This window comes from Tachyglossus aculeatus, chromosome 23, assembly GCF_015852505.1.
Source record: "Tachyglossus aculeatus isolate mTacAcu1 chromosome 23, mTacAcu1.pri, whole genome shotgun sequence".
Lineage (NCBI taxonomy): Eukaryota > Metazoa > Chordata > Mammalia > Monotremata > Tachyglossidae > Tachyglossus > Tachyglossus aculeatus.
The window spans coordinates 16,696,569-16,709,323 of NC_052088.1; the positions used below are offsets into that span (position 1 = coordinate 16,696,569).

The 12,755-nt window shown below is 44.9% G+C and overlaps 1 protein-coding gene across 1 annotated transcript in view; it reads left to right on the forward strand.

Moving 5' to 3' along the window:
- MSH3 (mutS homolog 3) overlaps nt 1-12,755 on the forward strand; it is a 132,018-nt gene that overhangs the window by 93,298 nt on the left and 25,965 nt on the right. Inside the window, exon 20 of the mRNA XM_038765562.1 lies at nt 5,051-5,208. Coding sequence (XP_038621490.1) covers nt 5,051-5,208 — 158 coding nt within the window. The remainder of the gene's footprint in view (nt 1-5,050; nt 5,209-12,755) is intronic.

Genomic DNA, 12,755 nt, shown 5'->3' on the forward strand with positions numbered 1-12,755 from the left:
GAGCCAAGTAATTCAGATTGGATGCAGTCCCTGTCCCACAGAGGACACAAAGTCTACGGAGGGAGAACATTCCCATTAAATTCCCATTTTACAGATGAGGAAACTGAGGCACAGATAAATTGAGATTTGCCCAAGATCACCCTGCAGGCACGTGACAGAGCTGGTATTCGAATTCAGGCCCTCTGACTCCCAGGCAGATGCTCTTTCCACTAGGCAAGTAAATGCTCTTTCCTTTGTAGCAAAATTTAGCAGCTTTTCATCTCCTCTTTCATTCTTTTGAGTTGTTTTCATTAGATACAGTTTGGATTTTTTAAAAAAGAAGGTTATAGAAGCATTAAACATTAATTTGTTTGGAAGATTTGAAACCTAAAGATCTTTGAAGATCTCTAAGAACAAAATTCTCAAAGTGTACATCTTCTTGGAGGTCAAGAATAGCATCTAGTACACAGATAAAGGGACATACCATGTGACTTGTGAATGTGAATTGTTAGTGTTAGTGCTCTAATTCAAGTTCTTTAACCATAGATGCTTTATATTTAGATACCCATGATGAATTTGTTTTTGCAAATTATTTGGAATGCTTTTGTCAGAATCACTTTTAACTATCATGAGGGTAATGTATACAGGAGAATTGAAACTCTCAAGGAACATCTGTTAGAGTGTAAAAAAAAATCGATTTATGTAACCTGATGAAAAATGACACAACTGAATTTGAAGTCTGACTCATAGTAAGTTAATCTTTAAGGATATTTCTGAGGTCCTTCCTCCGTCTCTGCCTCTGATGAGGCATTTGGATGTTCATGCAGTCATTATACCCACCACAAAGATTAGTTAACCCCTCTGCAACCCCCAGAAGCACAGGGAGAAAGTGGGCTCCTTATTCTCCTTCAAGTCTCTGCTTTGATCAGAAAATCCACTGTCTTTGGGGTAACTCCTTGAAGGGGCTGGGCTCAACCCTCCGTCTTGGGCCCTATAGCCTGCAGAGTCAACGTTCAGGGGTACCCTCTCAGCATTAGCCCCTGCCATGCCAGAGAATATCCTTTAAAATTTGGGTTATTGGAGGGCCAGAACTTTAAATGTATCATGACTGTTGACGGTAGCTCATGCCGAGTCCTGAAATTCCAGGCCTATCGGGGAACTCACACCTGCCGATCAAGGAATCAGTAGTATTTACTGAGTGCCTACTGTGTCGAGAGGACTGTACTAAGCACTTGGAAAATGTACAATATAATAGAGATGACAGGCATGATTCCTGCCAAGAAGGAGCTTACAGTCTATTGGGGGAGGCAGACATTAAAATAAATTTCAGATCCAGGTTTTAGCAAACCCTGGGGGAGGCTCCCCCTGACTGCATTGTTTCCTCCAATCCAAGTATGTCGTACTTACCCCTGTGCATGGCATGTACTAAATGCATAACAGGTACCACAGTTATTATTAGTGTGGCATGACTGATAAATATGATTGAATGTATGAATGTTCACTACCCACAAGGAATTTGCACTCTAGAGGCGAACTTTACAGTCTAGAGGAGGAGCTTAGAGTTTAGAGGAGGAACTTAACAGTGTAGAGGAGGAGTTTACATTTTAGGGGACGAGCTTGCAGTCTAGATCATCATCATCATCAATCGTATTTATTGAGCGCTTACTATGTGCACAACACTGTACTAAGCGCTTGGGAAGTACAAATTGGCAACATATAGAGACAGTCCCTACCCAACAGTGGGCTCAGATGATCACAGCTTTAAAATTCAAGGCCATAGGACAGCAGGCTAGCAGTCCATGTTGGGTAGGGACCGTCTCTACGTGTTGCCGACTTGTACTTCCCAAGCGTTTAGTACAGTGCTCTGCACGCAGCAAGCGCTCAATAAATATGATTGAATGAATGAATGACCGGGCATTCTAGACTGTGAGCCCACTGTTGGGTAGGGACTGTCTCTATATGTTGCCAACTTGTACTTCCCAAGCGCTTAGTACAGTGTTCTACACACAATAAGCGCTCAATAAATACAATTGAATGGATAAGGGTAAGTGGCCTTGGAAATAGCTACTTAAAAAAAAAAGAGATGGAACAATTTCAGCAAGGAAAGTGCAACATAAATTGATTTTGCTCCCTCTCTTACACAAGATGGGGAGCTGGTTAATTTCTCATACTATGTATAAGGGCCGAGTTCTTTCCCCACTTTGGCTATTTCTGGCTTTCCTAAGCCTGCTGAATTTTCGTTAGTAAAGTTCACCTGCCAAACATCCCTACTGCCTGATCTCAGTACACTCGTTTCACAAAAAAATGCATGAATTTTGGTTTCCCACCTTAGTAATCCTTGGCACAAAAAGTGACACCGTGTCCATTATGTTGAAATCGCCCATGTAGTGTGTTCTTTCATATTTTTTTCTTCATGCCCTTTTCTTCTGTTTAGTTTTAGGTGATATCCTGGAAATCCAGTACCTCTGCGGGGGGTTGCATCCTTAAATAGCTTTCTAGCCTTTTCAGATATACTTGCATAGAGCCAAATTTTGGTCAGCCGTGCTAATGATGAATAGGAATAACACACAATCTTGAATCTACAGATATTTTGTTCTCCTTCCTACTTAGACTGTGAGCCCCATGTGGGAACGGGATTGTGGCTGCCCAGATTAACTTGTATCTACCCCAGCTCTTAGAGCAGTGCTTGACACATAGTAAGTGCTTAGCAAATATAATAATAATAACAATGATAATAATTCACACCAATCTGTTTCCAGCCAGGAATTTCAATTTTCACTCCCAAACAGTTTCCTGGAACTGTGAATAAAAAGCAAAACTGGTAGATTTGAGTTATTTCCCCCTTTTACTGTATACTCTCTGGTGGAGGTTCTGGTGAGCCATGAAATTGGGTAGCAGAAGGGAGAAGAGTTAGGAAACAAATTAATCACCAACGTGGCCATCAGCTTCTAAATGATTGAGAGTAGAGAGTACTTTACTGTACTCTCCCAAGTGCTTAGTACAGTGCTTTACATATAGTACATGCTCAGTAAATATGATTGAATAAATAAATGAATTTTAAATCCTCTTTCCCTTCTCTAAAAGATGCTAGGACACTGTACTAGAAACAGCTTAGTGGGATAGAGCGATGGCCTGGAAATCAGAAGGTAGTGTGTTCTAATTATGGCTCTGACACTTGTTTGCTGTGTTATCTTGGGCAAGTCACTTCACTTCTCTGTGCCTCAGTTACCTCATCTGTAAAATGGGGTGGAGACTGTGAGCCCCATGTGGGACAGGAACTGTGTCTAACCCAATTTGCTTGTATCCACCCCACAGCTTAGTATGGTACTTCGCACGTAGTAAGCGTTTAACAAATACCATAATTTATTTATTTTTGTACTGCCAACACATTATAGGGGAGAAGGTCAGATGCCCATGTTTTTAGAGTAGTTAGTAGTTAGAGAAACACCAAGGCCTAATGGCCTTGGAGAAGCAGTGTGGCTTAGTGGAGAACACACGGGCTTGGGAGTCAAAGGACATGGGTTCTAATCCTGGCTCCGCCACTTGTCTGCTGTGTGACCTTGGGCAAGCACTTAACTTCTCGTGCTCCAGTTCCCTCATCTGCAAAATGGGGATTAAGACTGTGGGCCCCATGTGGGATACCCTGATTACCTTGTATGTACCTCAGGGCTTAGAACAGTGCTTGGCGCATAGTAAGCGCTTAACAAATACCATAATTATTATTAATGGAACAAGCCCAGATCTGCGAGTCAGGAAACACGAGTTCTCATCTCAGTTCTGCTACTTGCCTGCTGTGTGACTTTGAGCTTGCCTTCCTCAAAAATCTCCAGTGGCTACCAATCAATCTGCGCATCAGGCAGAAACTCCTCACCCTGGGCTTCAAGGCTGTCCATCCCCTGGCCCCCTCCTACCTCAGCTCCCTTCACTCCTTCTCCAGCCCAGCCCGCACCCTCCGCTCCTCTGCCGCTAATCTCCTCACCATACCTCGTTCTCGCCTGTCCCGCCATCGACCCCTGGCCCACGTCCTCCCCCGGGCCTGGAATGCCCTCCCTCTGCCCATCCGCCAAGCTAGCTCTCTTCCTCCCTTCAAGGCCCTACTGAGAGCTCACCTCCTCCATGAGGCCTTCCCAGACTGAGCCCCTTCCTTCCTCTCCCCCTCGTCCCCCTCTCCATCCTCCCCACCTTACCTCCTTCCCTTCCCCACAGCACCTGTATATATGTATATATGTTTGTACATATTGATTATTCTATTTATTTATTTATTTATTTTACTTGTACATATCTATTCTATTTATTTTATTTTGTTAGTATGTTTGGTTTTGTTCTCCGTCTCCCCCTTTTAGACGGTGAGCCCACTGTTGGGTAGGAACTGTCTCTCTATGTTGCCAACTTGTACTTCCCAAGCGCTTAGTACAGTGCTCTGCACACAGTAAGCACTCAGTAAATATGATTGATTGATTGATTCTTTGTGCCCTAGTTTCCTCATAAGCAAAATGGGAGCTAACTGTTCTCCCTCCCCCTTTATATGTCTGATCAGACTGCATTGTGTCAACCCCAGCACTTAGCACAGTGCCTGGCAAATGTTAAGCACATTAAGATAGATCATCATCATCTTTATTATTATTAGATGAAGAGAAAAAAAAGGACAGGGTAAAAACCCAGTCCAGCGAGGAAAGTTTGTAGGATTGATTCTTTAAAATGGCGCAAGCCAAGTCACCTCACTTTTTGCAATATTTTGGCTCTTTTTTAAACTACCGGGAACATCTGTGTGTAGCTGACAAATTACTGTTTCTGAGACCTATAAGCAGCAGCAGCTTAGTTTCTTGATATTTCCTTTTGGAAACAAAGCTGCTTGTTTCCACTCATGTCCCTTGCTGATGTGGTGTTGCCGATTTGTACTTCCCAAGCGCTTAGTACAGTGCTGAGCACACAGTAAGCGCTCAATAAATGCGATTGAATGAATGAATGAATGTCTGAAAACAAGAATGACCGATTATGGAGTGAATTGTAGCTGTTAAATCAGGACGTTGAATCGCTGTTCAGTGTGTCAAGCGTGTGTTTGAATTTTCAGGGGGACTCGGAGAGAGTAATGATAATTACCGGACCCAACATGGGAGGCAAAAGCTCCTACATAAAGCAGGTTGCACTGATTACTCTCATGGCCCAGATTGGCTCTTATGTACCAGCAGAAGAAGCCTCAATTGGGATCGTTGATGGTGTCTTCACAAGGTAAAAAGTATTTAGCTCCAATTATTACATTCCTTAAAGTGAATAGTAGCATTTCACTGCCAAATGCTTTATTTTTGGCCAGTTAGAGAATTCAAACCATTTTTTTTTTTAATAAACTGTTGAACATTTGAAGGAATGATCTATTTTGGGATGTTTCCATTTTGACCTCGTTCACCTTGGGTTTGAGGGCCATGGTTCCCGGATCAAAATGAGATGCTGCAAGAAGCCAGGAGATTATCAAAATTCATTTTAAGGCTCAGGCCCCATAAGATTTGCAAGAAAGAGGCCAGGACTGGGCGGCATCAGGAGACCTGGGTTCTAATTCCGCTTCCACCACTTTTCCTATGTGACCGTGGGCAAATCACTTTACTTGTCCGTGCCTCAGTTCTCTCATTGGTAAAATAGGGATTAAATATCTGTGCTTCGACTCTGAACCCTGTAAGGGACAGGGAAGGGATCTTATCTGATAGCATTGTACCTATCCCAGTGCTTAGTACAGTGTTTGGCATATAGTAAGCGTTTTACAAACACCACAGTTTTAGTTATTAACCCATGCAGGTGACCCATTAGGAATATGGAAAAATCCTTGATAGTTTTGAACCATGACGCTGCTCAGCTTGCCAATTCTTCACACCATCCCCACACTTTATTAACATAATTTCTCATCTGCATGTTGGATTTTCAACTTGAAGTACCTGTTTTTGTTAGTTTGTTCTTGCTTCTGCCCTGAGGGCCAGAGGGAAGTGGAGGAGCCAGAGGTTCTCCATTTACTGCCTCCTAGATAGTAATTTAGCGTGGCTCAGTGGAAGGAGCCCGGGCTCTGGAGTCAGAGGTCATGGGTTCAAATCCCGGCTCCGCCAATTGCCAGCTGTGTGACTTTGGGCAAGTCACTTCACTTCTCTGTGCCTCAGTTACCTCATCTGTAAAATGGGGATTAAGACTGTGAGTCCCCCGAGGGACAACCTGATCACCTTGTAACCTCCCCAGCGCTTAGAACAGTGCTTTGCACATAGTAAGCGCTTAATAAACGCCATCATTATCATTATTATTATTATTATTATTTAGGGGCTTCCAGTGGACAAGTTAACGCTCTCAGTTACTGTAGTTCCATTCAATACAGTCATACAGTGTCTGGCATATAGTAAGTGCTTAACAAATACCATCAATATTATCATTAATAATAATAATAATGATGGTATTTGTTAAGCACTTACTATGTGCAAAGCACTGTTCTTAGCGCTGGGGAGGTTACAAGGTGATCAGGTTGTCCCACGGGGGGCTCACAGTTTTAATCCCCATTTTACAGACGAGGTAACTGAGGCACAGAAAAGTTAAGTGACTTGCCCAAAGTCACACAGCTGACAGTTGGCGGAGCTGGGATCTGAACCCATGACCTCTGACTCCAAAGCCTGTGCTCTTTCCCCTGAGCCACACTGCTTCTCAGTATTATTAATAATAATAATCACCCAACCTGTCAATTAGTGATTTAGTGAATAGTGCCTGTTATATCTTAATGTTAAAATGTTGCTTACTAATATCTCATTTTTCCTTTGTGTTATGAAAGAGCCATATCAAACACACGGTCATTTTAATGTATGAGGTAGTGTTTTTTTCTTACCAGAAAAATTCCCAGAATGGTCAACTTATAGATGTCAGCTAATTGCGAGCAGGGAACATGCTACCAACTCTGTTATGTCGCACTCTCCCAAGCATTTAGTATAATACCCTGCACACAATGAGTGCTCGAAAAATACAATCGATTGATCCAAGCCTGGTTCTGTGGCCTATAGTAGTAGGATTCATCGCTTAGTAGGGATCTCAGAACATCTGTTCAGTGGAGGCAGAGACCAAGCGGCTCTCTAAAAAATCCTTCTCCTATCACAACCGTTAGTGTTTGTGTTCTGGCAGTAGACTGTTTATTATGGATCCACTGTATTTTTTTAAATCTCCCTGTTTATCAGAAGTAGCAGGTCTCTGCTCCGAAGCCAGAACAAAATATTCCCTTCAGGTAATGTAATGTAAGATTTTACCCCCATTTTTCTGTGGCGGAATTAATTAGAATTTAAAAGACAAATCTCAGTTTGCGGATTGCTTTGGCTTATTTTCGTGTCTGGAAATCTGCTCTGATTCTTTTACTGGAGATATTTTCTGGGGACTTTAGGTTAAATTGTTGGGCAGGGCTCCCAGCGGAGTCAGCCGTTGAAAGAATCAAGAATAAAGGTGTAATTGGTGACTGCAAAGGCTGATGCAAAAAGGAAGATACCCATGGATGGGTGCTACACTGCAGCTTTGCCCGGGAATCCCCAAACTATAGGCCAGTCTCCATTCTGGTCTGGACTTCAGGTTCCTCAGGACACCCCAGACCTAACCCTTGGTCCAGTAGGGACGTATTTTTATGCACACCCTTAGCTAGGCCCAGACCTAAGGAGGCATTGCAGCAGTCACTTCTGGAATCTGCATCTCCCTGGGGTCCCAGCACACCCTTCTGCATTTATGAGACAACCTGGGCATGGACAAGGAAATGAAGCCTTTCGGCTGTTGGGAGACCTAGTCTACTTTGAGCATAGTCAGTCATCTTAGTTAAAGAAAGGTTAGAGAGAGGGAGAAGTTGAAGCAGTATGTTTTGTGGGGTTCATTTTTTGGGAATGGAGAATAAGTGAAAGCAGTGGATTTTATTTGCATCATTGTTATCCCTGGCCCCTATTTCCTTGAATAATCAAGGCAGTTGCATCTTTGTGATATAACGAGACTAATAGGAGAAATGGTATCTTGGCCTCAGAAGTAGTCTCTGCCACTCAATCAGCTCTGTCCCTCCTTTTTAACCTCGTTATTCTCCCACTACAACCCAGCCCACACACTTCACCCCTCTATTGCCAACCTATTCACTGTACCTTGAATTTGTCTCTCTCGCCACTGACTCCTTGCTCTCATCCTCCCTCTTTAACTCCTTCCCCCTTTATATGCAACATACCATCACTCTCCCCATTTTCAAAGCCATCCTAAAATCATATCTCTTCCAAGAAGCCTTCCCTGATTAAGCTCTCATTTTCCCCACCCCAGTCTTCCTCCCTTCTACTTGGCTTATGCCCTTGGGTCTGTAGTCCCTGAGCACTTTGAAACTCACCCTGCATCTAGCTCTAAGCACTGCTGTGCATATTCTCTGCCATTTCCCCTACCTGCAGTTTATTTTACTTTCAGTCTCTCCCACGGAAATTACAGTTTAGTAAGTGACTTTACTTACAGTTTAGTTCCTTGAGGGCAGGGAACATATTACCAACTCTCTTATACTCTCAAGTGCTTTTTACAGTGCTCTGCATACGGGAAGTGCACAGTAAATGCCACTGTTTGACTGATTGCCCATTGAATCAATCAATCAATCGTATTTATTGAGCGCTTACTGTGTGCAGAGCACTGTACTAAGCGCTTGGGAAGTACAAGTCGGCAACACATAGAGACAGTCCCTACCCAACAGCGGGCTCACAATCTAGAAGCCTTTGTGGGGAATGTTTCTGCTTAATCTGATACACTGTTAGTTCTTCTTGCTATGTTTGAGTTCTGGCAGGGACAAAATAATAATAATATTAATAATCAAAACAATAACAGGGGTATTTTTAGTGCTTACTATGTGCCAAGCACTGTACTAAATGCTGGGGTAGATAAAAGATAAGTTCCACATGGGACTCCTAGTCTAAATAGGAGGGAGGAGAGATATTGAATCCCCATTTTGTAAAGGAGAGAACTGAGGCGCATAGAAGTGACTTGCCTAAAGTCATACAGCATGTAAGGGATGATGATGATGATGATGGTATTTGTGAAGCGCTTACTATGTGCCAAGCACTGTTGCAAGCTCTGGGGTGGATACAAGGTAATTAGGTTGTCCCACGTGGGGCTCACAACCTTATAATCCCCATTTTACAGTTGAGGGAACTGAGGCACAGAGAAGTTAAGTGACTTGCCCAAGGTCCCACAGCTGATAAATGGCGGAGCTGGGATTAGAACCCACGACCTCTGACTTCCAAGCCCGGGCTCTTTCCACTAAGCCACGCTGCTTTAGAACCCAGGTCCTCTAAATACGAGGCTTCTGCTCTTCCTAATAGGCCACACTGCTTCCCCAGGGTGAGTGCCCGGCACAAGCAGCTAGCAGCAAAATCAGGGCTGCATCGATTCCCAATAGGACCTAGATCTGATCAATATTAGGAGCCTCTCCCTCCTCCCCCAATGAAGTACATGACATCACCCTCTCCTGTTGCGTATGATATTATTGGGCACAGCAGCAAGGAGAGAGAGATAGGGATGGAGCGGGCTGAGGAGGCGGATCCCCAATCCCCAAGGGTATCCAAGCTCCTTTAGCGGCTTCTTCCAGCCTGAACAGCAAGTAACCCCATGCCTCACTGGATTCCCCCTGCCACATTGTGCCCCATAGGAAAGCAGTGTGGTCCAGTGGAAAGAGCACAGGACTGAGAGTCAGGAGACCTGGGTTCTAATCCCGGCTCCGCTGCTTGCCAGCTGAGTAACTCTGGGCAAGCCACTTAACTTTTCTACACCTCAGTTTCCTTATCTGTAAAAGAATAATAATAATGATAGCATTTGTTAAGCGCTTACTATGTGCAAAGCACCGTTCTAAGCGCTGGGGAGGATACAAGGTGATCAGGTTGTCCCACATGGGGCTCACAGTCTTAATCCCCACCGTACAGATGAGGGAACTGAGGCCCAGAGAAGTGGAGTGACTTGCCCAAAGTCACACAGCTGACAGTTGGTGGAGCCAGGATTTGAACTCATGGCCTCTGACTCCCAAGCCCGGGCTCTTTCCGCTGAGCCACGCTGCTTCTCATAGTATGGTTTAAGTACATGTTCTCTCTTTCCTCTGGACTATGAGCCCCATGTGGGTCAGCAGCTTTCTGAGCCTGCTGTTGGGTAGGAACCGTCTCTATATGTTGCCAACTTGTACTTCCCAAGCGCTTAGTACAGTGCTCTGCACACAGTAGGTGCTCAATAAATACGATTGAATGAATGAATGAATGATCTGATCGTATTTAACCCAGCACTCAGCACAGTGTTTAACGTATAGTAAGTGCTTCACAAATACCACGATGTGTTTAGAGGGACCCTCTTATCCTGTAGCCCATGTGTTTCAGCCTAAGAGCCCTTGCGTTAATCCGACCCTAGCAGTATTCCTTTCTTTCATGCCAGTTCTTGGATCCTCAGGTTTCAGAATCAAGGCTCAAGTGATCATCAATCTTGACAGGAGACTCCATCATCAAAGGAGTTATTAGGCTTGTAATCAGTAATATAATTTTCTTATTTCAATCTGAGAAACAATGACTTTCTCCAGTTGCTCCCTTTAAAAATGAAAATGGTTTTCTTTAAGGTAAAAATATTCAAAATCCTGTTATTTGAAGAGCTGACTTGATACTCCATCATCATCATCATCATCATCAATCGTATTTATTGAGCGCTTACTATGTGCAGAGCCTGTACTAAGCTCTTGGGAAGTACAAATTGGCAACATATAGAGACAGTCCCTACCCAACAGTGGGCTCACAGTCTAAAAGGGGGAGACAGAGAACAAAACCAAACATACTAACAAAATAAAATAAATAGAATAGATATGTACAAGTAAAATAAATAGAGTAACAAATATGTACAAACACATATACATATATACAGGTGCTGTGGGGACGGGAAGGAGGTAAGATGGGGGGGATGGAGAGGGGGACGAGGGGGAGAGGAAGGAAGGGGCTCAGTCTGGGAAGGCCTCCTGGAGGAGCTGAGCTCTCAGTAGGGCTGGGTGAGCTCTCAGTAGGGCCTTCTGGCACACAGTTCAGTACACAGTAAGGTCTCAATAAATACAACTGCTTGACTGACCGAGGACAGAGTGTGGTCCCCGAGGGCGTAAACCCCAACATTTAAGAGGGTTCTCGCTCTGTCCCCCTTGTTGCCCACCTCCCCAAGGGCGGCAGCCCCCCTCAAATCCGGCTCAGCACGTCCGGGGTTCGCTTCCTGCCCGACTGGGGCTGGGCTTCCCGGCCTGCTTGGGCTTTGGCGGGGGATGGCTCACGAGAGCCTCTCGGGGACAGGCCACTGTGGCTCTGAGGCGATTAGATCCGAAATCCAGCTCGGCCCCCTTCCCTCGGTACCCTCGCACCCCTCCATCTGCCACCCGCCTGCGACCCAGGGGGACGGAGAGACGGGTCACGGACGGGTTTTATTGCTCAGGTTTGGAGTTTCAGTTGCCCACGCCCATCACACCCACCACCCGAGCCGCGTAGTCTGGCACCGAAGTTCGACCCGGGGCGGACAGCCGCTCTCCTGGCAGCCATTTCGGGGCCACCGGGATCCCTGTGGGATTCTGGGAATCGGGCTTCCGCCCGTCCATGTCCGTGGGAAGAAGCCGGGCAGCGGGCCCGAAACTTTTATTCCCAGAGATGCCACCCTCAACACCTCTGCTCTGAGCCGTCCGAGGCCCCAGACGCCAAGGGAAAGATGAGGGAACCGCTCCCGAAGCCCCAGAGCCGGAAGAGAGGGGGAGGCCCGTCTCCCTGCCCCCGCTGCCGGTCCGGAGCCCAAATTTCCGAGGAATGCCAGGCCGAAGTCCAACATGCCCGTCCTCCGGCCTCCAGGCCATTTTAGATTAAATAGAACACTCTAAAGAGAATCTAAATAGAAGTCTTCTTTATCCCTTTAATAAGTATTGCAAGCCTGGCTGGACTGTGAATGCTTGGGCCTCCTTATACATCGTGAGAATTGGTTACCTAGGACACATAGTGAAAGAGGACAAACACAGAATGCTGACTCAAATGGGAGAGCTGCATCTCTTCCTCAGTAATGTCACTGTACAATTTCTAAGCCAAAAAAACCATAAAAATTATCCGGGGGCAGACTAATGGGTACATCCTTACCCAAGGTCCTGTCTCCTACAAAGGCATAACAGGATGCTTGGAGGAAATGGACTGAAAAGAGACTACAGGTTTAAAGTAGTTTTTTTTTTCTTTACCACTCACCTGACCCCCAACACGTTTGGCTTGACAGCAGATGCATTTATTGTATTTATGCTTGTTTTGTACCGAGCAGTATGGTCTGTTTTATGAATGCTAAGAAATTTAAATTAATTTCCTTCCACTGACTCTCCTGTGTCTTGGGATTTTGGCAATTAATTTTTCTTATAGTCAGGTTCCTGCCGAATCCAACATTTTGGCATTTTAAGTTTCAGATTTTCAGATGTGTATCTGGAGGTCGGAGTCCATTATGTAAAACTGAAAGAGACTCATTAAGCAATTACAAGCCTTTGACTTTCAATGCTTTCTTTGTCTCCTCCCCAACCCATGTTTCCTCCTTGTCCCCTTCCCCTTTTCCCCATTTTGCCCCCACTGTCCGTACTGTCACCCCCATCTTCCGGTCTCTCCATCTTTCCTGGTCCACGTCCACTTTTTCTTCCCTATCTTCCCCCTTTCTTTCCATTTCTAAAGTCCCTCCTTCCTCTATGTCCATCATCAGCAGTATTCATTGACTACCTCATTCATGTGTTCCCATCTCCCATATCTCCCCCA